The following is a 27,331-nucleotide window of genomic DNA, read 5'->3' as shown; positions in this document are numbered from 1 at the left end:
GGCTTGTTGTGACGACAGTGTTGCAATTGATTCGTCTAGATGGCGAGGAGTTTATCTATTTGGAGCTGTCTGTCATTGATCTGAATAAGCTTCTAAAATAGCCCAAATACCTGGTGAGGGCGAGGTCGCCGCCAACTCTGGTTCAATATTAATTATAATAATGAACAGGCTCGCCGCCAACTCTGGTTCAATATTAATTATAATAATGAACAGGCATGAGGAAGGTTGGTTCGTTGCTTGCCCTGCAGGGCTGGCCTCTGTGAAGTTTGGTGTTTAATATTCATTGTGGGTCAACCTGTACAAAAAGCTGGTGGACACTCCTAAACTGAGGGAAGTTTGCATGGATGGTGATGCTGTTCTCTGCTTCCATGGGACAGAGAAGGAACTGGTGCTGCTGAAACAGGCAAGATTTAGGTTAGACCTCAAGAAGGACTTACTAATGACCGAAAGTGGATCGATAGAGCATTTCATTCACTTATTAGCCTGGACAAGTTATTTCTGAGTCTCTTTCCTCCTCTGTAAATTGGGGATTATAATACTTAACTTCTCAGAGCTGCTGCTACTGCTATTCTTGGCCAAAAAAATAAGACAAAACAAAACTTAAGGCCTCTTCTGGGCTATCTGCTGGTTCAGGGAGAAGCAAACGGTCCTACTTTGGGTAACAAAGCACCTGCCCTTCTCAGCCTTGACAGAGTGAGCATTTGGTCAGTAGAGTTATTATTATAATAATTATTAATTCTATGATATTTACTGAGCACCTGTTACATGCCTGGCCCTGAGGAAGAGTTAGGAAAGAAGCCATGATTGCTTTGAGGAGACCTGGGTTACTATGGGAAGCAGGACATCCCACTTGCTGGAGGCTCTCAGGGGTTAGGGAGAGCCCGCTCTCTGGGAGACAGCTTGGAAGGCAGGCAGATGGACGTAAGGACCTCGTGGAGTGGGCGCAGGTCCCAGGCAGGGTTACCCAGCAGAAGACAACTATGCTAAAACTCAGTCCGCAAGAGCCCCTCCAGAATAACATTCTTCCAGGAAGAAGAGGATCCTGCCCTCAAAGGATCTAGCAGAAATGTGATTAGACTTCGTGGTTCTGGTCTGCAAGAAGCAAAGAATTACCAGCTGACTCCCACTGCCCCTGAAGACACCAGCTGAAACTGCAGCAAGAAACATGGAGGTCAAATCAACATAAGGACTTCCTGGCTGAGATTTGGAAAGCGGTGAAGGAGACCCTGGATGGAGAGACTCCCGTGTCTGTCTGGGAGCCTGGCCTACTGCCTTCCTTGTGACATTCCTGCCTCTGTTCCTACAAAGCTCTCCTCTTTCCTCCAGCTCGGCTGCTGGTGGAGACCCCCATGGCCAGCCTTAAGAGAAACATCAGAAGAAAGTTAATAGCGAAACGCTCTGGCGGATCTAATTGATTTTTTTCCTATTGGTTCCCTAATATAAGCAACACTGTTCCTGCCGCTTTTTCGGGCTGGAGATTATGTCATAAATAAAGAGATTTGCTCCCTATATCCATGTGCTTATCTTTAATAAGTTAAGAACTCGACATGCTTTAGGAGGACTTGAAATAAGCAAAGGATCTGGTGGTGACGGCTTCAGCTGTGGCAGTGGCAGCCGCAGCTTTATTTCAGCAGAGGGGGAGGGAGATGGCTGAGGCGAGGCGGGTGGTGGGAGAATTTGCATTCTTTGGGCTGCACTGGGCCCAGGCTCAGCCGGAAGAAGAGAGGGATGGGAGGGAGAGCTGGGGGAGGAAATTCGTGGTGGCAGATGTGGCAAAATGGCTGGGCAGGGCCCATGAGGCTGGGGGTAACATGGGAGTTAAGAGCTCAGATTCTAGAGCCAGGTAGCCTGGTTTAAATCCCAGCCCCATCGTTGCTTACTAGCTGTGTGACCTTGAGCAGGTTACTTAGCCTTTCTGTTTCCTCATTTTACAAATGGATAATAGCATCTACCTTAAAAGTTGCTGTGAGGATCAATGACATGCAGAATGTTTAGAACAGAGCCTGGCAAGGGGTGTGCGCAGACTGTATGTTAGCCGGAACATGATAGACATCATCTAACTCAGTTCACCTGAACTGCTGCTGAGCCTCTGCCATGCGCCAGGCCTTGGCGTGGGCTTCGCAGATGAGTGAGACACAGCCCAGCCCTCAGTTCATGGAGCCCAGCTGGGGACCCAGCCCCTGTGACTGGCATGAACTGGGCAGCAGTCCTGAGTGTCCACACCAAGGGAATCCAAACAGGAAGTGGTGACCCCTTCCTGGGGAGGCTGCCATCCTATGTCCCTGTCTTGAGGCTCACTCACTCTCTAGTTCCAGACATCCCACAGGTTTACTAGCGTTCCCTTCAAGCTGACAGTGAACAGAAACTGTGCAGCATGTTCAGAAACAGCTCTACTCAAGACTGAGCACAATCACCACCAGCCACTGTGCACTTAATGAGTGCCAGGCTTTCTCTCTCCTTGTCTCATTTAGTCCTAAGCACCCCTATGAGGACAATACTATCACTAGTTCCCATTTTATAGTTAAGGAAACTGAGGCACAAAAAGGTAAGGTGATTTGCTTGAAAGCGTACAGCTGGTAAGGATCGGGATTTGAACCCAGATCCACTGACTTCCCTTGCTCTAAACACTGCCTCTATTCCTCACGCTGCACTTATAGTCACAAGCATTAATGAAGCACATATAATATGCAAAACCCTAGGCTAAGGGCTGAGGGGATAGAAAAATATAATGAGCATTTATTGAGCACCTACTATGTGCCAAGCACTCCTACAGGTTATCTCACTGAATATTTCTCTGAAAGGCAAGTAGCATCACCTTCCTTCATTTTTTAAAAAAATATTTATTTATTTGGCTGTGCCGGGTCTTAGTTGCGGCATGTGGGATCTTCATTGCAGCACGCGGGATCTTTAGTTGCGGCATGCGGGGTCTTCAGTTGCAGCATGTGAACTCTTAGTTGCGGCATGTGGGATCTAGTTCCCCGACCAGGGATCAAACCCGGGCTCCCTGCATTGGGAGCATGGAGTCTTAGCCACTGGACCACTAGGGAAGTCCCTTATCTTCCTTATGTAAAGAAGTAGAAGCCCAGAGGGGCTCAGAGACTTGCCCAAGGCAAGCAAAAGGCTGGGATGATTTGAACCCAGACCTGACTTTGAAGCCTGGGCACTGTTCAGGATGCCCCCCAGCCTCTTGATGAGCAGTCTTCCTTTCCAGAAGGCCTTGTTCTTGCAAACCACTAACATGATCTCAGAGGAGCCAGCAGGCCTGCCCAGCCCTACCCAAGAAGTACCAGTGACTTCCTTTCCCCCACTCACTCAGAAGATGGAGGGCAGGCCCAACAGCATTAAGCGAATCAGTTGCTTATCCTATAAGTGAAGAAACAGAGCTCCTTAGCACCTTCACATCCTCACTCCTTCCCTGATAAGGAAATCAAGGCTCCAACACGGGCCAGGTCTTGGCCAGCCCCTCTGGGCCAGTGGGGCTGAGACCAGAATCACGCCTACCTCCACTTCCCAGTGGTACATGGGGCCACCTCAGTGATCCCAGGATGCTGCTCACCGTGTCCCATCAATTTCTACAGCTCATCTGAGTGGGATTAGATGAAGTTCTCCCTTCACAGGCAATTTCAGAGGGGCTGATTGTCAGTGTAGAAGTTTTCAGTGAGGGGCAAAGTCAAGAAGCTGTTTTTACCCCCCTGCAGATGGACTAGAAGTGGAATCCTCCTCCCTCCCATAGGTCTTGGGTGGCCTTGTGCTTTCCCAGTGGGAGCTGGTTTCCCTCTCAAGCCCGCATTTTGCCTGCTCCCTCTCTCTTCCAGGCCATTCTCTGGCCCTGCACATTCTGTTGCTTTAAAGATTGGTGACCTCACAATTGGTTGCCATAGAGACCATTGTGATGTCACAAGCAGAGGACAAGTAGTTCAAGGAGGAGTGAAGGGTGGGAGTGCATGGCTGGAATTAAGGGACATTTGGGATTTCTGTCCTATTTTCATGCCCAGAAAAGGTAGTGTCTGGAACTGGATTCTGATATCTGAGGGAGACCTGACCAAGCTTCCCTGTGTTCTCCTGGGACCGAGATGCCTAAGAACCCAAAAGAAGGGCCAATGAAAAGGGACATCAGAAACACTCCCCACCTTGGGGCTCTCAAAGGAATGAGATAGATGCCAGGAGGAACTGTGTGGCTGGAAGATCTCCCTGGAGAGGATGATGTTGCTTTGCCTTAGGAAGCTTGAACCATGGGAGACACTTAGCCTCTAGGGCTTTCATTGCCCTGTTGAAGCACCTTGTACAAATGGACATGCTGTGTTTCAGTGTGTTGAGACTCTCTATCTCCCCTCCCTGGACTGGGAGCTCTGCCTTTCCAACAGGCCACTAAGGTTCTGCCACAATAAACGTTCCCACATTCAGTAAACAAACGAGTGAGAGGGTGATGAATGAACTGGGTAGGAGGTTGGAGGAAGGCAGAATGAATGCATGGACAGATGAATGCCTGGACAGATGGGCAGATGGGGAGCCTAGAGGTCATGTGCAGCCCCCTGAGCTTTGGAGCTCTACACCTGCCTGCCTCTCTAGCTGCATCCCACCCCCCACTTCTTTTTCTCTATCATCCAGCCACACTAACCGTCTCTTAGTCCTGCCTACCACAGGACTTTGCACATGCTGTTGCCTCTGCATGGAACATACTTCCCATCCCTATTCAATCAAATAACTCATACTTGTCCTTTGAATTTGTATTCAATCACTACCTCCTCAAGGAAGCCTTCCCTGACTAGGTCAGGTCCCCAGTGTGGTCCTCCACAGCCCTGTGAACCTCTCCTGAGCATCTGCTACATTGTAGCTTTGCATTTAATCAGGTGGTTCTGCACAAGGTCTCCCATTCTAGACAGTGAGCTCTGAGCAGGCTGGGGCAATGTCTGTTTTCACTCACCTTTTTATCCCCATCACTTAGCACAGTGGATACTTAATATTTGTCTAAAGAATAAGTTGATAAGTAACCAGCCCTGCCCTGCCTGTTCCATGTGGCCCACCATCCACGGACTGCACCAGAGGAGAACATCTGGGCATAGACCTCCTGGAGGTGAGACCAGGGCAGCGGTCAGAGGTCCAGTGAACCTGAGATCCCTTGCACACCTGCTCCTGCAAAGGCCCACTGGCATCTATAGCTTTCTGCTCTGCCTTGGTATTCTGTATATTTTGGTTGGACCTACTAACTAGCTACAAATCACTTAGCCTCCCAGAGCCTCAGTTTCCTCATCTGTACAGTGGGGACAATAACAGTACCTACTTCATAGGGTTGCTGTGAGGATATAAATTCCCCAGCTCAATGCCCAGTAATAGTAAATAATAAATGGTGCTGTTATTCTTATTTTTAGAGGTGAAGTACAGCCCACTGGATTCAGGGCTAACTTCTAAAAAACTGGGGAACATACCAAATTTTCATAAATCTGCTTTAAATGCATGTGGCAATCTTTTTGAAGAGGAAATACTTAAAGGCCTTCTGTAAAATATGAACCAGCTATGAGCCCGTCCTTTATGTAACTCCAAAGCTTCATGCCTGGGTTTGCTTAAAGGGGAAAACTCAATTATCCTCTCACATTATTCAAAGCAACCCCCTAATCTTATCTCAGGCATTAAAAAAAAGGGTGGGAGGCATTCTTCCACCCCCAGCCATGGCATGACCCAGGGTAAGTACTGTCAGGGGCAAGGGCATGAGGTCAGGAAAGTGGTTCATGCCTCTCCCATCCTGTCCTAGTCCCCAGAGGTAGGTGGAGCTGGCCTTGGGATTCTGTTGGGTAGAAGGGCTCTCCCTGACAAAAGGAGACCAGCATTTGGTCAGTTGGTACCTCCTCCTTGCTTGTCCTATGCATAAATACTCTCTGTCTACTACTGACGTAGATTCCAGGTCAGGCCAACCCAGGTAAGAAGCAGGTGGGGCACTCTAGCTGGCTCCACATAGGAAAGAACTAAGTTGCCTTTGAGGGGCATCCCAGGCAGCCTGGAAACTTTGTTCCTTCCTCCCACACCCCCAGCTCACAGTAGCACCCTGAGGCCCACCTGACAGGAGCAGCCCACACAATGCATGTGGGGCCTCCTCCCCCTTTCTCAGGAGCTCACCGCCCCCCCACCCGTGACCCACTCCCTCATCACATGGTCATCATCCTGGTACCAGGTCTCCAGCCTGAGCCACACCACTGTAAACCCAATGCCTCTGGACAGATGTATTTAATGTAAGTTCAAGCACTAGAAATATGGAGTTCAGAGCATTTTATTTCTAGAGCCCTCTATATTTCTCTGGGATTATCACCTGTCTTTGTTCCCTCCCTTTCTGGGTTATTATCTTTGGACCCTTTCCAAGCCAAGCCGCCTTGATTGCTTGGGGAGAAGAAGGCTGCCAGCATACTCCCAAGGTTTCTCTGGGTCTGGTGAGGACAACCTTGGGGGACTCTTTCTTCTTCCTTCTGCATAACTCTGCAGGTGGCCGCACTGCCCAGGCAGCCTTGGCTTTTAGGAGTTGGCTTCACCAAGAGACTCTCCAAGTACCAGGGAACATTGAGGGGTGGTGGAAGTGGAGGTCTCATCCCCCAAGTTAGGGAGGGCTATGCTCAGGGTGAGCCTCAGGGTACAGAGGGGAGGGAGAAAGCCAGCTGTTCTCTTTTCTACACGGTGCCAACCTAGCCTAACACCAAATTAACAGCATTCAAATGAGATGCAAAGCATTATGCAAATCTAGAAGAGAAGGCCACTCTCACCGAGGGCCTTTCAGCTGTTGGAAGACCAGCACCTTGAGCCCTTTCCCAGAGGACCCCACAGGCTCCCTTCAATTTCAACCCTCAACACTTCAGCACCAGCTGGTGTGAAGAATCCGATGAGACTAGAGTGACCATGTCAAGGTCCTCTGATCCAAGGGCCCACTCTGGTCTCACCTCCCAGGCACTCGGGTCCTCTTCCATTCTGAAATGACGCAGAGGCAGCCACAGAAGGTGATACAACCTCCCTCTGGATGCCAGAATTCCAGTTCCCCACTCATTAGCAGTGTATGCAAAGTAGATATGGGGAGGGTTTGCATCTATTTAACTGTCCATTAAAATGGCCTCACACCCATCACCTCCGCACAGGCCCAGGCTTCCAAATTGCCAACCCCTGCTGCCTGCAAGCACCATGTGGTCCCTGTGCCTGGTAATTGCTGTGGTGTTTGTTGAGCTGTATTTGCATTTGATTGTCATTTAACTGTCCATCTTTCTCCTTCAATCAAACCGGGGATTGGGCTTCTGCAATTGATTATTCATTTTATTTTCAACCCATTGGTGGGTTTTTAGAGTTTCCTTTATTATAGCCACAAACTTGAATCCTGGGACTTCAATCATATGGAGGGGGAAGGCCTCCTCCCCCCATCCCAGGGCTCCTACGTGAAAATAATGTAGCCAACATCATGGATCTTAAGTCCTTTCCCCAGTCTCTCTGTTTCAGCACCTGCCTCATTTCTGCCCAACCAGTGGCATTAAACATTTATGGAGCTGTGGAGGATCAAAGGCTTTGGCTGGGAGTGGTGGGCTGGCTGGAGGCCTCGGTCTGGCGATGGAAAGCAGCTCACATCAAACCCCCTTCTGCTGCTGTCTCTACCCACCCTGGGCTCTTGCAAAAGCTGATCTGGTCCTGCTCCTGGAGTGGGAGCAAATACTCAGGAGTTAGGACTCCCATTTATGAGAGCAGAGCCCTCCTTCTGCCCCTAAATTCAAAAGGTTGACTTTGGATACTCCAGGAAGCCTGGCTGGAGCTGTGGCACCCCAGACGGTTCCAGATGCTGCAGGGTCTCGGAGCCCCCTCTGAGGAGTGGTTTGAGGTGAACAGGCAGCAGTGTGCCCCTGGGAGTCTCTGGAGTGAGGTGGTAGCCCCTGCTCCTGCTTCCATGAAACCCCAAAAACCCCTTGGCTCCATGGAAGATGTAGCTCTGGTTTGAAAGCTGTCTTGGAGGAGACTAATTTTCTTCTCCTTTCACTCAGAAAGCAAGTGTCATCCAGGCAGAGACTTCGAAATAAGTCACCAATGTGCCTGTGATCCCGCAAATTGATGGGCTGTTTGGAAGTGGGGACGTGAGGCTGGCTTCTCCAGGGTGTGTGCTGGATGTCTGGCACTCTCTGGGCAGAAGTTATGAGGGTCCCTGAGGTTGGAAAGCCCCTTCCTCCCTCTCTCTGGCTCTCAGTCCTAATGCAGCCATTGTAACTCAGATCCCTTCCCCTACCTTCTGAGTCAGCAGTGAACCCCTCAGTTCCTATCACTAGCCATGGTGCTTGAAAACCCAGCTTAATAATTCTGGACTCCCTTGTTTGGGTGCCAATATCTTTGTGATGGGGTAACCCCTTCCATGTAGTCACTAAGGATGTCCTATGGCTCAGATGAACACAAAGCCTGGCCCCAGCCTGCTCCAACCCTTCCTTCTACATCCCTGCAGAGACTCCCTGCTCCACCAGAACCAGTCTTCTCCCTGAACCCACACCATCTTGCAATTTCCACCACTTTGCATTTGCATAAGTCACTCCCTCCACTTTGGATGCCCTCCTTCTTCCTCTCCCCTGACTGAAACCTAAAGCATAATTAAGACTGATTTCAGGGAATTCCCTGGTTGTCCAGTGGTTAGGACTCAACGCTTCCACTGCAGGGGGCACGGTTTCAATCCCTGGTCGGGGGAACTAAGATCCCACAAGCTGCATGGTGTGGCCAAAAGCAAACTAAAAAAGACTGATTTCAGTCAAGCCATCTGCTGTGTGAAACTTTCAATGACCTCCCCTCCCCCTCAAAAGCAATTGTCCCCTCTCCATTATCTCACAGCACTAATTTCGCACCAATGACCTGCCTTGGGCATGCCATTATTTATTCACAAATATTTATTAAACATCTACTATGTGTGGGGCACTGGGCTAGGTTGAGATTTGAAGAGACAGACATGTTCTGAACCTTCACAGAGTTGACAGCTAGTAGAGAAGACAAGCAATCAATTACATAGACAAGGAAGCCCAAGATCCTCTCGGGGTAAGGAGCCAGGTGGAGGACACAGAATGAAGAGGAGAAATGAGACCAGTAAAGGGAGCCTTGCAAGTCTCCCCAGGCTGCCACTTTCAAATGTGTATATGACTTGAGTGCACTGTAAACTTGTAGTATAGAGCTGAATGTTCCCTAAGGCATCTTATTGTCCTTAATTTGTGGGTGATGCTGAGATCTGGGGAGAACGGGCCCCTTGAAGGGCATGAGACAAGGTGTTGACAGAAACTCTACTACTTCCCAATTTGGTCCAGGCTCTGCCTCAACCTAACTGGGAACCCATAGCACAGAGGCCACGTTGACTGTCTTCAGGAGGGAGGGACAGCCCAGGTACATATTCTTCCCATGATGCAGTACAAACCCATCCTCTGAGCTCAGGGCAGAGTGATGCATTCTGGGGTTTGTAGTCTTTATTGGACCCCCTCCTGAATGCCTAGGTTAGTTCAGGCGGTAGAAACCATGATGTGACATGTTCCTGAGCTTCTCCTTCTTGTGAGTAGTGCCCACCTCATCAAGAAGCCCAGCTGCCACCAGCCTCCAAATCCCCATGAATCATTCTGGCACACAAGGTTCATCCCTGGGTCATGATTCACCCTCCTCTGCCCAAGCTGCTTAGTTCAGAGGAGCCCAGGAATCAAGGAGGAGCTCAGGAATACCTTCAGGGAGGAAAGGAAGAATCTCATGCCATTTGCCAGTATTTCCTCAAACTACCCTCATCCACAAAACCTTCTACCTCCCTCCTCTGTTGGCAACCCTCTCCCTCCCTCCCTTCTGCATCTTCTTTCCTGGCTTTCTCTCCCTACCTCTGATTCTTTTGTCAAGTCCCTTCCCTTCTGCCATCCTTCTGCTACTGCCCTCTTTTTTCTCAACTTCTTGAAACGACAGTACAGAAATGCTCTCCCAGTGACTCCCTCAGATAATTCTACATGCCACCTGTCTGCTGCCTGGAATTCTTTACAGCGATCAAGGTAGCTCCCCAGAGCCCACAGTAAGAGGATCTAGAGAGAATCTGATAAGCAGAGCTGGAAGATTGTGGAGGTGGTAAGGACAAAAAGACTCTGAGGAATGAGCAGAAGTCTTGCCACTTGCTTCTAGAATGAGATCAGGAAGAGCATTGGACAATGACTGGGGTCTGGAAGCTTTGGAGAGGAGCCAAGTCCATGTGAAAAGAACTAAACAGAAAGCTATCCTTCTCCCTGGGGGCCACAGGAAGTTCAGCCCTCCTCTTCCTCTACAGGGAGTAATAACATCAGTCACAGGGTCATGTCCCATTTGTCCATTGAGGCTCTTCAAGTGAGCTCATCCTTGGAGCCAGAAAAACCTCTGGATCTAAACATCTGCCTCAGGGATGTGACTGCCCTCTTTGCTGCCCCATGACTCACTGGGGCTTCTCAGCCCAAGCAGAGTCCTAGAAGCTTGTTCTTCTATACCCTTGAATGGTACAGCCTCCCTGGCTAATCCCCTGGGCCTCCTTCAAGTCTCTATCTAAAATAGCCCTAGGGAAATGCCGTCTCACACACACCCCATGCCTGTCCCATTTTCTCCACCAGTTCCAGGAACCTGGGCAGGGATAGGTGTGAAGGGTCTGCTCTCACTGGCTAGCGTTGTGGCTTCTCTGGTCCTGTAGGGGGGCCAAGGCAGGGTACTGGAGATCCAGGGCTGCATGGGGACCCAGGATATTACCTAGGGCTTCCCACCAGGTTGGCTCCTGCCAAGTGTAGAATGTCTTCACAGGACACGAGTACCACTGGCTTTTAACTATAATATCAGGATAATTAAGCTTTTCTGTGAGCACAGTTTGCTGCTGATGCAGCTGCCTGGAGCCCTGGCATTTATTGAACACAAAGTAATAAATTATTGTCCTTTGTACGCTCAAAAGCCATCTTCATTACAGGCCCAGGACGGAGCTGCCACAAGGGCACGCGGGCCTCGCCAGCTGCCTCACTCGCGGACGTCTTCCCAGGTCACCCTTGGCGCCTTCAGGTACCAGGATGGGGTGGGGAGAGATGGTGAGAGGGTTGCTCTCTCACGGAGAATCGGGTTAGAACCCCACCTCCTCAGCAGGCTGCTAATGGGGGAGAGGGCAGCAGGCTTGGCTGGGCGTGGGCAGCGCGGAAGGGCGGGGACCGTGTGCCCACATTAGCAGGGAAGTCCTTCCCTTGAGCTGGCGGCGGCGTGGGAGCCTGTGCTCCCACCGCCGGGTCTGCTGCGCCTTTGCTTGAGACTTTACGGTAAGCCGCTCCTCCCGCGCCCCCGCCCCCAGCCCAGCGCGGCGATCCCCAGCGCCGACGCCAGGCGCTGGCCGTGGTGCTGATTCTGTCAGGCGCCGGCGGCGGCTGCGGCCACGCTCCCTCTCTCCGGCAGGACCCTCACCCAAGCCCCGCCGAGCTCCCAGCCCTCCCATCGCGGCCCCGACCTGGGGCGCGGCCGCTACCGGCACCATGCGCCCGGCAGCCCTGCTGCTCCTGCCCTCGCTGCTGGCGCTCCTGGCTCACGGTAAGGGACCCCGGCGTCCGGCGGCAGGACTGGGGCAGGGGCAGGGTCCCAGGGGTGGGAAGAGAGGACCATCCCCGCGCTAAGCTCCGCGCATCTGGCTGCCCAGCCCAGGCACCGCGCTCCGCCGGCTGCGCTGCTCCCCGCGCCGGCCGAGCCGGGCGGGGCACGGGCTCCGCGGGCGGGAAGCTGCCGCTGCTCCCGCCATTCGCACCCGGCCGAGACCTCGCCTTTAATCATCTCTCCGGATCTAATGGGATTTTTCAGCTGCAATTCATCACGCCACCCACTCCCCGCATACACTCACGCGTTCACCCGCTCGCTACCTCTCCACACTCCAAGCGTCTAGGAGCGCTGGGGCGCCTGCCGGGGGGCAGAGCACAGGGCGGTGAGTCGGGACGGTCCCGTTGGCGGCCCAGGGTCCCGCCTCGCTTGTCGCGCGCCAAACTTCGTTCGACTTTGCCACCCGTTCCGAGGCCTCTCACTGCGGAGGGACGGGGCCGGATGGCGGCCGGACCCGGATTTGGGACTTCGCTCACCTCTCTCCGCCTTGGCGCTGCCACGCGGGAGTCGGGATTTAGAGTACAATTCCAGGGAGAAACTCGGTGGGTCCGGGTACCCCTATCAGGCTCCTCACTCTGCCCTGGGCTGCAACAGCTGAGGTCCTGGGATAGAGACTCTGTCCTCCCCGGAGTCCTTTCCTTGCACCCTCCATTCTTGCACACGCCCGGAGCTCTTCCTACCTCCCTGCCTGCCGTCCTGCTCGGCCCCTCCCCACCCCATGGCCGCAGACTCTTCGCAGGAGGACTGCTACCTCACCCTGCGGTCCTCGGTCCCCCGCTTGCAGTCAGATCTCCAACTTCATCGGTCCTGGGTCGAGAGAAGCTTGGCCATGGAGTGGGCAGCGAGGGAATGTTAGGGAGAGGATGGGGGTTCTGTGCCTCGGGGAAGGAAGGTTTCCAACTCTCGGCGGGACCTGCCCTGGCTCAAACAAACGCTCTCAAAACTACGGACACCCACGTCTTTCTTCCACTGCAGCCAGTGACTGGTGTGATCGCCGAAACGTTGCTTGGCGTTGGGACCCGCCATCCCTAGGAGTATGGTTCGTAGGGCATGATGTGGAGGGGGGAGAAGGTGGGAGTTTCTAACCTCTTCGCTCATCTTTCCAGGCCTCGTTGGAGCTCAGGGCGGTGGGGACGGGGCCAGGTTGGGCCCCTGGGCCGCGGTTTTCTTCGCTCTGCGTCCCCAGAGACGTGGAAGCCCCTCTCTGAGCCTCTGGCTCCAGTCACACGCAGCCAGGTGTGCTCACTCTGCTCCCTGGCTGCCCATGCCGGGTTCTTTTGTGGCTCCAGAAACTCAGTGCCATGCGTTCCCACTGCGGAAGAGGGAAAGAGTCCTGAACGCCCTACCGGGCCAGGGCAGGGAGAGGGGGGAGGAGAAGCTTGCATCCTGGCCCAGCTGTCCGAAAATGTCCCTGGGAGTTCGGGACACTTCTTGCGATGGGCCATGTCCTTGTGCTGGACAGCTCCCTTGGGGTGCAGGGCCTGTGTGTGCCTCCTGGCCTGTAGTCCAAAACCTCCTGTGTGGGTGTGTGGCTCTGTGTGTGAATGTAATCAGGGCCCAGAGTGTCCGGAGTAGTGGGTCCAAGTGTGTCTGGGCTTCAGAAGGTCTGGCTGTTGCATGAGGGCTCAGCAGTGAGTGGTGTGAAGAGTGTGTAAGGCCGCTAGTGTGCAGTGCAGCCTCTGCCAGAAAGCTCCCTGCAGGGCTGGAGTGAGACTGCGGGTCTCCAGGAGGATGGCTGGTGTGGCCGGGAGCCCGGGGAGCCTCGCTAGGCTTGTGGGTGTGAGAGCTGAGAAGAAACTGTTCAGACTGTGGCAGAGTCTGTGTGTCTCCAGCCAGTGTCCCTCCCTGACCACCCGGACCTCTCCAATGCCCACGAGACCTCTCCCCCAAGGGGTATGTGGGATAGAGGTCTGCCTGCTTGGAAAGATCTTTATTTTCACTCCCCAAGGGAGAAGAGGAAGGAGCCTGGCAGTGCCAGGCCTGAGGAGAGAAGGCCTGGACCTGGGCCAGCCCTGGCACACCCCTTCCTCCCAGCGGGGCTGCAAGGTCCCAGTCGTTTGGGTACTGAGTGGTCTCACTGGCAGGCAATGCATTTGGCCATCTCAGGGCTCCTGGGGGCTTCAGCAATGAGAAGGCGGGCCCGGAGCAGTAAAGACCTCGGCCTGTGAGCCTTTGTGGCTGGGTGGTGCATCCCTCTGCCTCGTGGCCTCGAGAGGGGAGCCTCAGCTTTCCTCACATTTAGGCAGAGAGACACAGGCTTGGATGCAGCCGGAAGCGGCCCAGAAGTGGCAGGAGGCGGGATAGGTGGAGACTTCAGGGGCAGGGCGAGATCGTGCGGGGCCAGGCTCAACCCCACGGGTTCAGTCCCCTATTCCCTCTGCAGCTGCGGGGGCACGATCGGCCTGAGGCTTGAGGGGCGCCATGAGCCACCGGTGGTCCTCTCAACCCACAGTTGGTACCCAGCGATCCTGCCACAAGGGGAGAGGAAAGCTGTTTGGGAGGGGCGGCATGTGCTTGAGCCTGCTGTGTCAGTTTAATGATTTTTAATGAGCAATTACCTTTAGTCATTCTCCTAATTTCTGAATATCAATAAAGTTAATTAAACTCTGCATGTGTGAATGTGGCCTGGGGAGATTGTGAAGGTGGAAGCAGCAGAAACTGGGGTGGGGTTTGGGTCTCCAGAGGTAGAGGCTGCCTCCTCTGGCTGTGTGACCTTGGACCTGATGCTCCCCCTCTCTGAACTCTGATGGAGTATGTGGTGGGAAGAGTGAAGGAGGGGACAGCAAGTAGGGGTTGCTCTCTGTGCCAAGAACTGGGGGACGGTGTCTGGGAGGCAAGAAGAGGAGGAAGGCTTGACCTCCAGGAGCCCTAGTGCTGAAAGAGTTAACAAACCAGGGCTGCCTTAACATAAAATGGTAATTGCCGTTTCCCGCAGACTCTGTGGTAGGTGCTGGAGTCTGACAGAATATTCCTGAGTTTGGGGGCTACAGCCAAAACTAGCACCAAGCCCTTCTCCCTGTTGCCCAGCCTGGCACTTTGGGGTAAGGAAGGGAGTGCTGGAGACTAAGCCTCAATGGGAGACAGTCTAGATTGCACTCAGAGCCCCAGAGGTTGACATGGCGGGCAGGAGGCTCCCCTGGCTTTCTGAGGAGACTGGAGGACCCAGAAACTGCCACGGACTGGAGGGGAAGTCTGGGTTGGCTTTTTGCCCCTCACGGGCCTAAGCTCATCAGGCTAGGCAGGCCCTGGCAGCGGTCCCAGCCTCCTCAGCAGGGTGGCAGCTTAAAATGCCTTGGAGACACCATGGGGCGCTAATGGGGATTGAGGAGACACAGGGGCTGGGTTTAATTAGAAACTGGGCTTAATTAGAGCTTCTGTGCCCCTCCCACCATGGCTGCCTGAATGGTGGAGGGCATTTCAAAAAACCTCCTTCCTTAGCCCCTCCCTCCACCCAGCCCTAGGTGCCCAAGCGTGCCAGCCTCCTCCCACCCTCCTTGTCCGCGCCTCTCCAAGCCTTTTCAGGCCCCGTTTGCCAGGTGGGCTCGGTTCAGGGATGCTGCGCCCCGACCTGGGCAGAGCTGTTAGAGCTGGGTACCCCAACCCCCAAATAGGAAAGAGGGTGTAGAAAAGGGCCTATAGGTAAGGATTACTTTAGTGAAGCAACCTCTCACTTCAGATGGTTAAGCGCCTCAGGCTACCTGTCTGTCCTCAGGCATGTCTCTGTCCTCTGTGGGTCTCCACCTCCTGGAGCGTTCAATTTAAGGGTGCACCAAACTGGTGGTTGCCAAGCCTGGAAGCACATTAGGGCCTCCAAAGGCTGTCAAGTCATGCAGATTTCTGGGTCCCCAGCTTACTGGCCTCCTCTCAGGGGGGAAGAGCCAGGCTGTGTATGTTAGAGGCTTGCGGGCGGGGGGTTGGTGTTGAGGAGACAATGCTACCAGCCCTAGTCAGCAGCTGGGAGGTGGGGAGCAGGCACTAGGAGGTCTCCAAGGCCCCTTTCAGACTAATTCCGGCAGGAAGCCAATTTACCCAGCCAGGCCAATCAGTTCCCCAAACTATCCATGTTTTCAACAGCTTCTGGTCTCTTGCTGTTCCTCCTGCCTGAAATTCTTTTCCCCTCCTGGGCCAACCTGGCTCACTCTATCTCATGCTTCAGGTCCCAGCTTAGTTGGCCCTTCATGGAATTCTTCTGCACATATTTACAGGGCATCTACTATATGATTTCTCAGGGGAAGCCTCACCTGACCTCCAGCCTGGGTCAGGGGATTCTTCCGTGCTCCCACCATCCCCTGGCTTCCCCCCATCAGGTTACCCATCTTGCTGGGTCGCGAGCACCTGTTTGCCTGATGCTCCTTTCCAAGAGCAAGACGGAACTCAAAAACAAGGGTACCAAATCTGTTTTGCTCAGCCCCTCCATTTCAGGGCAGTTCTAGAATTCCTCTTTGGAAGAAGTTTAGGGTCAGCTGCCTGTTTAGAAAGGAGAGCTGGGTGCATGGCAGCTGGGACTGTGTCTTGAAGCTGAGTTTGCGTAGCAAGCACACTATTTTTACATAGATTGTATGTTAGGATTTTTTCCCTTTCCTAACGGTTGGCCAATTATCCCAACTGTAAATTATAGCCTTTACTTAGTTTTTTCCTTCCACAAATTAAGCTGTCACGCTGTCAGCCTGAGGTGGCTTGGGGGTGGGGTGCTGATGGCCATTCTGAGAGGGCTAAAGTCTCTCTCCTGCTGCCCTAGTGCCACCACTGCTTGGGTCCCCAGTGGCACAGAGCCTAGCACATGGCATGCATTAAATACACATTGAATAAATTCATGAGCTGTGCAGGTAGGCAGCGGCAGAGTTAAGCCCAGAGCCTAGGCTTCTTGACTCGCTCCCACAGCATGTACCCACCACTTCTGCTGGCTGGGAGGGGGTGCCCTGCATGAACTTAAGGACTGAGACAAGGGAGGGGCAACCCCATGCCTTCTGTCTTTATCACCTCCTCATCCGTCTCAGCTTCAGACACCCTCACAGAGCTTGGAAGGACCAATATGAAACCTTGGGAGCAGCTCTGAGCTGGTCATGCCCTTGAATGAAAAGGTGGGAGTGGAGGAGTCATCCAGGACCACCACAGTTCATGTCCAGGAACCTTCCACAGCTCCGAAAAAGTGCTCCCTGCGGTGTATCCATCCCCTGGGGTACATTCATTTCACAAACATGTTATTGAGGTATGAGGCCTGGCTCAGAACCCTCAGGGGCCAAGTCTTTCATTTTTAAGCCTTTTCTATTTTAATACAAGAGACTAGTTATCCCCACTTTACAGATAGGAAAACTGAGCTTCAGAGAGATTAAGTCACTTACCCTGGGCTTAAAGCCAATAAGTAATAAGACTACTCCAAAGTGCCTGACCATTTTGCAAAACCTGACTGCAGCCAGCACTGTTTCTACTCCCCCACCCTAAGGCAAAGCTTCAGTACAAGCAGATGGGAACCCAGAAGAGTATCAATATCCTAATAATAATAATAATAGCAGCAACAATAATAGCAAACATTTATTAGATACCAACTATGTGCCAGGCACTGTACTGCTTTATATACAGTAGTTCATTTAGTCCTCATATCATCTTTATGAGATAGAAGCTATTATCTTCATTTTATAAAATGCCAAGTTCAAGCCCATGTTGTCAGACAGATCCAAGACATAAATGGCTCCTAACTTTCTTCTAGCATGTTTCTAATGATGACAGTGGTTTATCTTCCTGATGTCTACCCTCAGTCCTTACTGATGTAGATTAGGGACATTTTATCTTGCTCAGTCCTTAGGGGCAGAGGAGTAAAACATCTTTTCTGACACTTGGAGGCCAGTATAGAGCACGGGACTGGGAGTCAAGTGAACCCTGAAGTCTTGGCCCAGAGACCAGTGACCTTGGGTAACTCTTATTCTCCCATCTTTTAGGAGCCTTGGTGAATGAGAATACGAGTCACTCCTCTCCTGCATCTGGGCTGCCCCACCTACTCCCTACCCCTACCCCCCTGCTGAGGCCCAGCCCCCAGGGGGGAAGACCCAAGCTTGCCTGAAGCTCAGATCTTGGACAGGACTGGGCACCAAGCCTGCCACATCTTCCCTCCACCTGCCTACCTGCCACCCAGCTGCCCGCCCTGGGAGGGGAGGATCGATGCCACAGCGCCGGCAGTGCTGTTGGCCATTGATTGTTGAGATTTCTCAGGCGGGCTCTGGAGTAAACAAACCTGCTGCTTCTCCAACAACAATCCGGAGTCTCAGGCTGCAGAGTCTGCAGCCTTGCTGGCTGGCAGGCTGGTGGAAAGGGGCAGGGGTGAGGGGTACCGGCTGGGCTCAGCAGGGACAAGGGGCTCTGCCAGGAGATGACAAGGAACTGAGTGTGTGGGAAGGTGGGCAATGGAGAGACTGGGTGAGGGGGCTAGGGTGAACCCTAGACCCTGTGCATGCCTTGTTCAATCCAACCTCTACATTTTTGCTCAGCCATTTTTCCATACCTGGAATGCTATCCCTGGGTCCTTCTGTTTATTTCAGTTCAGCTACCCCCTCTTTTCCTGATCATCCAGCCCAGAGGGCTCTCTCTCTTCTCTCAACACTACCACCCATCAGGAACTTAGCCTATCCATCCATCCTTCATCCACCCATCCCTTTTCCATTCAACAACCCTCTATTCAGCACCTATCCGGTGCTTTAATAGGCAGGAATGCAACATAATCCCTGCCCTTAAGGAACTCATTTTGGAGGGGGAGCTGCCTTCTTAATAAACTCAGCTGTGACTGCCTCCCCAGCTAGACCACAGACTCTCTGATTTTAATTAAATGCGATACAAACAAGATGCTAAACAGCATCCAACCACTCACCTTCAAAAGGACAAGATATTCCTGGCCAGGGACTGCTCTGAGCCTCAGTTTCTCATCTGTAGCAAGAGAGCTCGTCTTTTGGGTCTTTGAGGGCCCAGTGAGCCTCTGGGATCCCTAGGCCAGGCCTTGTTTGGTGCCCCCCATCACAACTCTTTCCATCTTTGCTGGGTCTGAGTGTCTCTCTAACCCCCCAAGAAGGCAGAGCAGGTGCAGGGCCCCTCCTGCCACCAAACCACATGTGCTGGAGAATCCAAGCTGTGGGTCTCTCCCCTCCCCCAGGGGCCCAGCCGGAATCCTGCACCCATCAACCTCAGCATCTCCCTCAGTCCCCCACTCCTCCCCTCCCCATGGGCTCCTCTCTCTACCCTCAGGACTCTCCTTCCAGCTGGTCATGTGCTGCAAGGGCAGAACTGCAGGGCCCCTGTGAAAAGTGCCTGAACCACAGAGCAACCCCCAACAGATGCTCATTTGCATGCTGTTTTACCCCCTTTGCATTCTTGCTCCTTATAAAAGGCACAGAAGCAGACCCTGCCCCTCCCACTCTCAGCCCCGATCCCTCCCCCATTCCCACCCCATAACTTCTCCCTCTCTCCCTCCCAGCCCAGCAGCTGAGCACCAGCTCCTTTGTGCCCCAGGCAGCCACCTGCTGAGTGTCTGGCCTGGGTCCCACCAGCCAGCAGGTGCCTAGGGAGCCCCAAAGCCTGTGAGGGGGGGATATCATGCAGTCTGGAGAGCCAAGTTGTGCCTCCGGGAGGAGGGGGCAGCCCCAAAGGAAGAACATGATTAGAAGAATGCTGGTCAGGGCACTAGGACTCCCAGAGTTTAAACCTGATACTGGCTCTTACTGGCTGGGTGACCTTGGGCAAATCATGTCACCTTCCTGTGCCTCAGTTTCCTTGGGAATTCATGGCACCTGTCCCACCTCTTTCAAAAAACAGCATCCAGATTGAAGAAAATCGGAAGGGGTGGTGACAGGGAAGAAACTGGAAGCCCCGCTTAAGAGGAGGGTCCTCTTATAGCCAGAGCTGTCCAGCAGCAGGAGGGGCTGGTTTTCAGGTGGTCACTGGAGGGGCTGTATCAGAAGCCGGAGGAGCCCAGGGCCGGACTCCCAAGGCAGGGGTGGGCAGTGAGTGCCAGCTGGCCCAGGTCTGACTAGGAAGCTGAGACTAGCAGTGTAGAGGGATGAAGGTTGGGATTAGAGTGCTTCTAAGGGCTTTCACCCCGGCTTGCTGCTCTGATGGACATTCTTAGATATCATTTATATCCAGCAAGGGGATGTGCTAGTGATTGGAAACATCTGGTCTGGCAGCTGGCAGCCTCCCTCTTGTTGTGAGGTCCTATTTTCTGGCTGGTTAGAGGAAATGGGGGAGAGGGAGTCACCTTCTTTTGAGGACAGAAGAGCCCCCGGTGTCTCCAGGCAAAGGTGTAAAGGTGGGACCAAACAAGGCATGCCTGAGAGAGGTCATCTGTGCATTTGCTTATCCAGCCTCCCCTCGTCCACCTTCCTTCACCGCCCACTCCATTCTTTCCACCTCCTGACAGAGCCCTAGCCTTGCTCTTCTGGGTCCAGCCGTCTCCCTCTCATCCCCCCACCATGCCTGCCAGCCCAGGCTAGGAAGAAGCCTGCTGCTCAGGTTCGGCTGGTGCCCTCAGCCTAGTCTCTGTTGCACCTGTATCCCTGATGCTACCTCTGGCGCTCCCTGGTCCTTCCCTGCCCTGGGCCTCGAGCAGAGAAGACTGGCAGGGACACAGGGGGAGGACTTAGCCTTCTCTACTCAAGGTGTACACACACCCCGTCTGGCAGGGTCCTTGGAAGTCAGAGCAAGGTTGAGTCAAGAGAGAAGACTGAGGGATTGGGGGCTGCACAGCTGGGTCCATCTGGTGTTCCCAGGGGGTCTTGGGGAGAGGAAGCCCCAGATATGCAGGTAGCCATGTCTGTATACATCTCTGCCTGGCTTGTCCATCTATCCCTGGGTGTCTGTGTCCATACGTCCCTGCATACCTGTACCCTTCTGTCCCTATACCCTGGGACTGTGGCCCTGGGTGTAGGCACAGCAGGTCCCAGTTCAGTCTGGTCTCTCCCCTCCCCAGAACCTGTTCCACTCTCTTCCTCCCCAATCTTGGGCTCCACTGACCCCTCAAGGAGACTTGAGCTGCTGCTGCTATTTTTAGCTGCTCTGCACCCCTCCCCTCCCCCACCCAGGCTTGCTGGGCAAGTGGGAGGACAAGCTGAGCCTCCGGAGCCTCACAGGCTGGGGTGCTGGGCTGGTAAGGCCCTTTCCCCTCAGTCCCACAGGCCATAGAAACAAGGGGAGTCTGGGATTGTCCACAGGTGCAGGGCCCTTGCCCTGGGGCAGCTTAGGCCCCAAGCCACCTGCCTGGGGCTAGGAGAAGGTCCCAGGCTACCCTCCCCCTGCCCCCTCCAAACCTCTAAAGGCAGATCCCAGGCCTCCAGTGATTCTTCCGCAGGCCATTTGGAAGTAAGGCAGGACCTCCTGCATCTCCCCCATAGAAGCTGGAGAGACAGAATGGAGTTCAAAGTGTCAGGAAGACAGGGGAGGGAGTATACCTGGATGAGGCTACCTACACACACACAGGGACTTCAGGTACTGGAGATGAAGTGTATGGGGTCCAGTGACATTCAGAAGGAAAGTGGCAAGTCAACAGAGCACAGTCCCCTGCCCTGCCAGCTGGTGAGGGAGGTAAGGCCAAAGAGGGCCCAGGTTGTTCCTCCCTCTCCTTCCAGCCTGCCCCATGGGTGGGCGTCAGTCCTGCTGCCCCCACGTCCAAGGCCAGCCCCTTTCTCTCTCCCAACGCCCCACTCCAGGCCCCCAGCTCCTGTGCCACCTGTCCAGCCCCAGGAACTGTGGGCAGGCAGGGCTAGGGGTCCCAGGGCCAGCAGGCAGGCAGGAGCGGGGAACTCAGGGCCACAGGGGCAGGTGTAGAGCACAGCAGGCGATGCTGTAGCAGAGGCCTCATTAATCACCTCTCCAGCCCCCAGCTCTGCAGTGGCGAGACCATATTAGATTTTAAATTGGAAAGCGGAGAACGTGGCAGTTAGCTGGGCGCTCCCTCTACCCTGGGCCCGTGGCCACAGCCTCACAGGAGGGAAGGGGCAGTGGGGAGAAGAGGGCAGCGGCCCAGAGCCCTGTCCCCTCTCTCCCCACACACCCAGAGCCTGAGGGGCTGTCCAGGCCACATGGATCTGGGAAGGGTCAAGTCAGGGTCCAAGAAGGGCGCAGGGTGAAAAGGAGGGAGCACAGCAGCCATCTTGGGGAGAAGTGCATCCCTTCTGGGAGGTTGGGCCTTTCCAGGCTTGAGGACCGTGAATCCAGGTTCCAGGGTGTAGCGTCCATGGTTGAGAACAAAGGGTAATGACTTCTGGCCCTTGTGTGTTTGGAACTACACACACACACACACACACACACACACACAAACACACATGCAGGCACATGCACACGCTCATGTATACACACGGGCCCACGTATTCACAGACCCACACATGCTCACATGAAGCAGCAACTCTGCAGTAGAAACTTGAGCCCAGGCTGTGGAACAGGCAAACCCAGTTCAAACCCCTTATCTGCCACTTTCCTCCTGTATGAACTAGGATGATTCACTTTGCCTCTCAGCCTCAGTTCCTTCACATACAAAGTGTAAAATATTGATTCCAGGCATAAAAGGCGCTGCTCTGGGTGGAAGACAGCTCCCTAGGAAGTCCTGCCTGACCCATGGAGGGTGCTCAGTAAATGTGAGGCCCTCCCCTGGTCCCAAGACCAGGCAGCTACTCTGGGGCTGCCCAGGAGCCCTGGGGTGGTGGCCAGGCCAGGCTCCCTGCCCCTGTGTGCCTGACTGGGCAGGGAGGTAGGGGCAGGTGAGCCGAGCACAGCAGGCATTGTCATGGAGCGTTCACACACCCTGGCCCCATCCTGGGCCAAATCGCCAGAGGCCAAGCATTCCTGGCTGCCCTCCATGCATAAAGTCCTCCTATACTGGCTCTGCCGGAGCTCCCCAAACTGCCCATTGAACACCCCACCCCTCCGAACATCAGTGCTCCCCAAACTGCCCATTGAACACCCCACCCCTCCGAACATCAGTGCTCGGCCCAGGTTGGGAAGAAAACATCGTGGGTGGGTGGCACCAATCCTCCCTGAGGAGTGAGTGGCTGACAGGCCCAGCTCTCCTGAGGCCTTTATGAAAAACCTAAAGAAGTCCCAGGGCTCCTTGTCACCTCTCCCTGCCCAACCCCAGGCCCCAGTTTTCCCAGGCCCAAAGGAAGGGAGTAGACACTGTTAGCCCATCTTTTTTTTTTTTAATAAATTTATTTATTTATTTACTTATTTACTTATTTTTGGCTGTGTCAGGTCTTCACTGCTGCGCACGGGCTTTCTCTAGTTGTGGCGAGCGGGGGCTATGCTTTGTTGCAGTGCGCGGGCTTCTCATTGCAGTGGTTTCTCTTTGTTGCGGAGCACGGGCCCTAGAGCGCGTGGGCTTCAGTAGTTGTGGCACATGGGCTCAGTAGTTGTGGCTCACAGGCTCTAGAGCGCAGATTCAGTAGTTGTGGCGCACAGGCTTAGTTGTTCCGCGGCATGTGGTATCTTCCCAGACCAGGGCTCGAACCCGTGTCCCCTGCATTGGCAGGCGGATTCTTAACCCCTGCGCCACCAGGGAAGTCCCCTGTCAGCCCATCTTAATCTCCTCCAGGACCCCCTCCCACTCTAGGCTCTTCCCTTCTGAGCGGTGAATGCTTCTGGGTCTAGAGGTCAGGTTTTGGAGCTGCGCTTTCCATCATGGTAGCCACCAACTACATGTGGTGATTTAAATGTAAATTCATGAACGTGAAATCAAATTTAAAATTCGATGTCTTGGTCTCACCAGCCACATTTCAAGGGCTCACTAGCCATGTGTGGCTACTGACTACCATGACGGACATGCAGACATAAAACATTTCCATCATCACAAAAAGTTCTATGAGACCTCACTGCTCTAGGGCTGCATGGCCTCTGCGTTTGAGTCTGACACATCCAAACTGGTAACTTGGGAACTGCCCTTCCCTGGGTCTCAATTTCTTCATCTATGAAAGTTCATATCTCAGAGTTATTGTGGGGGGATAAATGAGTTAATTCTGGTAAAGCACCTTAGAATGGTGCTAGGTGTATGGTAAATTCTCAGTAAACAGTGGCGTTCAGTATTTTTATTCACAGAGCCCTTTGTGGCTCACCAGATCCTGGAATGTGAGAGCTGGCAGGGACCTTAGATACTTTTTCCATTTTACTGATGGGGAAATGAAGGTTCGGGATGGGGAAGTGATTTGTGCAGAGGGACCTAGCCTGTTAGGGGCAGGACCAGGATAGGTGGGCTGACTCCTGGGTGTTGCCTGCTATACCCCCATACTCCCTCCATCGGCAAGAAGACCCCAATGCTGGAGATGCCGAAGCCCAGGGTTACCCACCCACCCCCAACCTAGTACAATGGGGGAGGTAGCTGTTCCTGGCAGCTCAGGAAGCAGCGTGCTCTCTGTTGCTGGAGGCATGCCCACAGATGGCAGACAGCCCCAAAAGTATTGGAGGGTTTACTCTTCAGAACAGTTGGGCCAGATACTCTTTGAGCCCCAAAATCTTGAGTTCTGGCCCTGCCCCAAGTTTACTGTGTGACCTGGGAAACCTCTCTGGATTCTGTTTCTTCCTGTGTAAATGAGGGAGGGATGAGATGCACGCAGAGGCTACAAGAGCTCAGATTCTGGGGACCAGCCACTTCCTTGCCTGGGTCCCAGCCAAGAGGAGGTGCCCCCATTTGTATCTGTACTCCAGAGGGTAGTAAGAGGGTGAGATGGGGGATGGTCAGTGGCAGGGGAAGAGAGGATAGTCTGGGGTTGCAGGGCCCACCAGCTTGTGCCGATAGACACTCTTCATCAGTTGCCAGTTGGGGCTGTGCTGGGGCACTGCCAAGGGTTGGCTGCCCATCTTCTCCCTGCAGGACACACCTCTGCCCGCCCCTGCCCTCCCCTGCCCACTCCTCCTGGCCAAGGGCCAAGCACTTTGGGGAGCAGGGAGCCTTCCAAGTGTGCAGACAGGCAGAATCCTGGCTTGGAGACTGTGTCCCCTGAGCCCACCTTCAATGTACCTGGCACCAGGGGTCAGCATTTGTGGGCCGAGATGCAGGAAGAGAGATGCCTTGTGCTAGATCCTTGGCCATGGACAAAGCTGTACGTGTGCTGAGGGCCTACCAAGAAATGCCCCCAGGAGATCAGAGAAGAGAGCTATTGTCACCCACTGGGCCAGGCAGGGATGGCTCCCTCAATCCCAAGTGGGGATTGGAGCTGGATCTGGTAGGATGGGGAAAGTTTAAAGAGACAAAGTAGTAAGCAATAGGGCAGAAGGGGGAAGGCACCTGTTCTGGTAGAGAAGTTCCCTTTGAGTGTATCTGCCGCACTCAAACCACCGCCCACCCTAACCACTGGCCCTCCAAGACACCGCCAGGACTTCCTTCCCCATCACCCCAAGCTGCAGGGCTCCCAGCAGGAGTGCCCTAGGATAGTGACAGCCAGGCTGGTGGGGAGATAGTCAAGAGTTACAGCTGAGGGCCAGCGGGAGCAGTAGACTGAGTGGAGCTATGGAGCTGCTGAGCTCTGGGTTCTAGTCCCAGGCTTGCCACACATTGGCTGTGCAACCTTGCGCAACTTACTTAACCATTCTGGGCCTCAGTGTCTCTGTCTCTTGGGAAGATAACTGATTACATGTGAAACTGCTGAGTGCATGGTTAGCACACGAGCACTGAGTAATGGTAGCTGCCTGGCTGCAAACCACAGGAGGCAGAACGTGTCCATTCTGCCTCTGCCATGCCTTTTGGGTGATCTTGAAGAAGCCACACCCCCACTCTAGGCCTCAGTTTCCCCATCTGTTGTATAGGGCTTATATTGCCTTTTCTGTTAATAAAAGTAGTCGACAGCAGCAAACCTACCTCAGACACAGGGATACTGTGGGGTAATTATTTCAGTAGTAGAACATGGAATCAGGCCTCAGGGGCCCTATGTGGCCCTGCCAGCCTCCAGCTGGGGACCCTCAGTTCAGGAGGTAGGCCTGGGCCCAGTGGAACCGTCGCTGTGGAGACCAGGCTCTGGCTCTGGGGGGCCCAGGTTCTCTTACTCCAGGGGCCTCTCTTCCCTCCCTCGGGCTCTGGGATAAAGGGGGTCCACAGGGGCCAGGCCCTCACTAATCCCCTATTAAAACTTGAAAGGGGCCAGAGAACCTCCAGAAAAAACTCACTAGCTTTTGTGGGATAATAAATAGATCCCATTAAATACTCATTCTCCCTATGCTGGGCCAGCTTAACCTCCAGAACCCTGAGGGGTAGCTCCCTGCCCACTGTATCCCCCAGGTTCCCCCTGTACCCGCCTGCAGTCATGCTCCCCTCAGCTGAAAGCTGGTGCTGCCACAAGTTGGGGATCAAGCCTGACCTTTCTGAGAACTGTGGGGTCCCCTTCCTGTGCCAGCCGCTAAGGCCAGCAGGCCCGCCCGCCCTTGCAGAGGATGGGGTGGGGCTGGCCATTGAGAGGATAGGCCTGTCTCTAGATGGCCCTCACCAAACCCAGGAGGTCCCCACTCCACAGATGGAGAAGCAAAGGCTCGAGTGGGCAGTCCCCCCCTGTCCAATCACACCGCTACTGAGACATAGATTGGGGATTGGAACCTGAGGTTTTTCTTTCTGTCTGGAGCAGAAAGATCTGCAGACACAATAGCACTAAGCAGGCAGCCCACCTGGGCCTGAGGCGGCATCTGGAGTGTGTTGCCAGGTGCAGCATTTGCCCCAGGCAGGGACCACCACCCTCCGCCATTGTCTCCACACAGACCAATTCCAACTCCTCAGCCCACAGGGGCAGTGACCCTTGGCAACGTCCTGGGCCTCACTGAGCCTCAGTTTCCCCATCTATCAGGCAGGGACAGAACACCTACCCAGCTGGATGCTATGAAGAAGAGTCCCCAGTCGTTATGGCTTTCCCTAAACAGAAGCTAGCACCGCGCCCCATCTAGATCCCAGTCTGTGCAGGTGGAGCACGCGGCCCCCTGTCTCCACCCTCACCCAGCTGGGCCCAGGGGAGGAGCGGGCAGGGCAGGCGGCTTTCCCTGGGAGGCCCCGGCGGGGGCTAAGGGGAGGGGGCTTCCAATCCCAAGAGGGGCCACAGGGGGGCGGCGCGGGCCGGGAGGCGGAGCGGGAGAGAATCCACCGGGGAGGCATCCTGAATGGCTCATTAGTGCCGATGAAAGCCTTTTTTCATTTCGTCTAAATACTTTAAACAGGGCTCCCTCCGATGTCTATTTGCATAGCTTAAGAGCTAATGCGGGGGGAGGGCCCAGGAGGCGGCGGCGGGGCCCACCAGGGCTGGGGGCTGCCGGGAAGCTCCGCGGTGGGAACGGCGACCGGGTGGTGTGGGAGCGGAGGGGTGTTTCCCAGTCCCAGCCCACCTGGAGGACGCAGCCCCCGGCCCCGCGGGAGGGGAGGAGGGAGCAGCAGCCCAGGGTGTGCATTCCTGCGTCCCGGCACCGGGCAGGTGGGGATCCTGGGGGACTGTTTTGCTGTGGGCCACTGTCCCCCACATACATGCCAGCCTCGGAGGCGCTGCCCTTTGCGCGGCGCAATGCAGTATTATCCTCGTTGTACAGCTGAGGACGCTGACATGCTCGAGGTCACACACACTGCCACACAACAGGGGACATGGTCGCCCAGAAAGGAGAGGCCTCACCCGGGCCAACTTCTCCCAACCCTAAAGGCCTGCTCAGTGTTGCCCTGGCAGGGGGCTGCCCCCATCGGAGTGTGGCCTTTCCCTCTGTATTCCCCGCCACCAAAAAAAACAAAACAACAAACAAACAAAAAACCCTGCTATTT

The 27,331-nt window shown here is 54.2% G+C and overlaps 1 protein-coding gene across 4 annotated transcripts in view; it reads left to right on the top strand.

The window, feature by feature from the left end:
• The window catches only part of SEZ6 (seizure related 6 homolog), a 98,275-nt gene that overhangs the window by 42,925 nt on the left and 28,019 nt on the right, over window positions 1-27,331 (top strand). For 2 of the 4 annotated variants that reach the window (XM_059907861.1, XM_059907860.1), the window contains exons 3-4: window positions 10,928-11,016; window positions 11,398-11,529. The exons of 1 other annotated variant lie outside the window; for it this stretch is intronic. In XM_059907861.1, coding sequence (XP_059763844.1) covers window positions 11,475-11,529 — 55 coding nt within the window. In that variant the 5' untranslated portion in view covers window positions 10,928-11,016; window positions 11,398-11,474. The remainder of the gene's footprint in view (window positions 1-10,927; window positions 11,017-11,397; window positions 11,530-27,331) is intronic. One more of the 4 variants, XM_059907863.1, reaches the window with a different exon arrangement.

The sequence above is a fragment of the Balaenoptera ricei genome, chromosome 20, assembly GCF_028023285.1.
Source record: "Balaenoptera ricei isolate mBalRic1 chromosome 20, mBalRic1.hap2, whole genome shotgun sequence".
NCBI lineage: Eukaryota > Metazoa > Chordata > Mammalia > Artiodactyla > Balaenopteridae > Balaenoptera > Balaenoptera ricei.
Note: the sequence above shows the minus strand (reverse complement) of the source record. Positions and strands in the feature narration are given on the sequence as shown.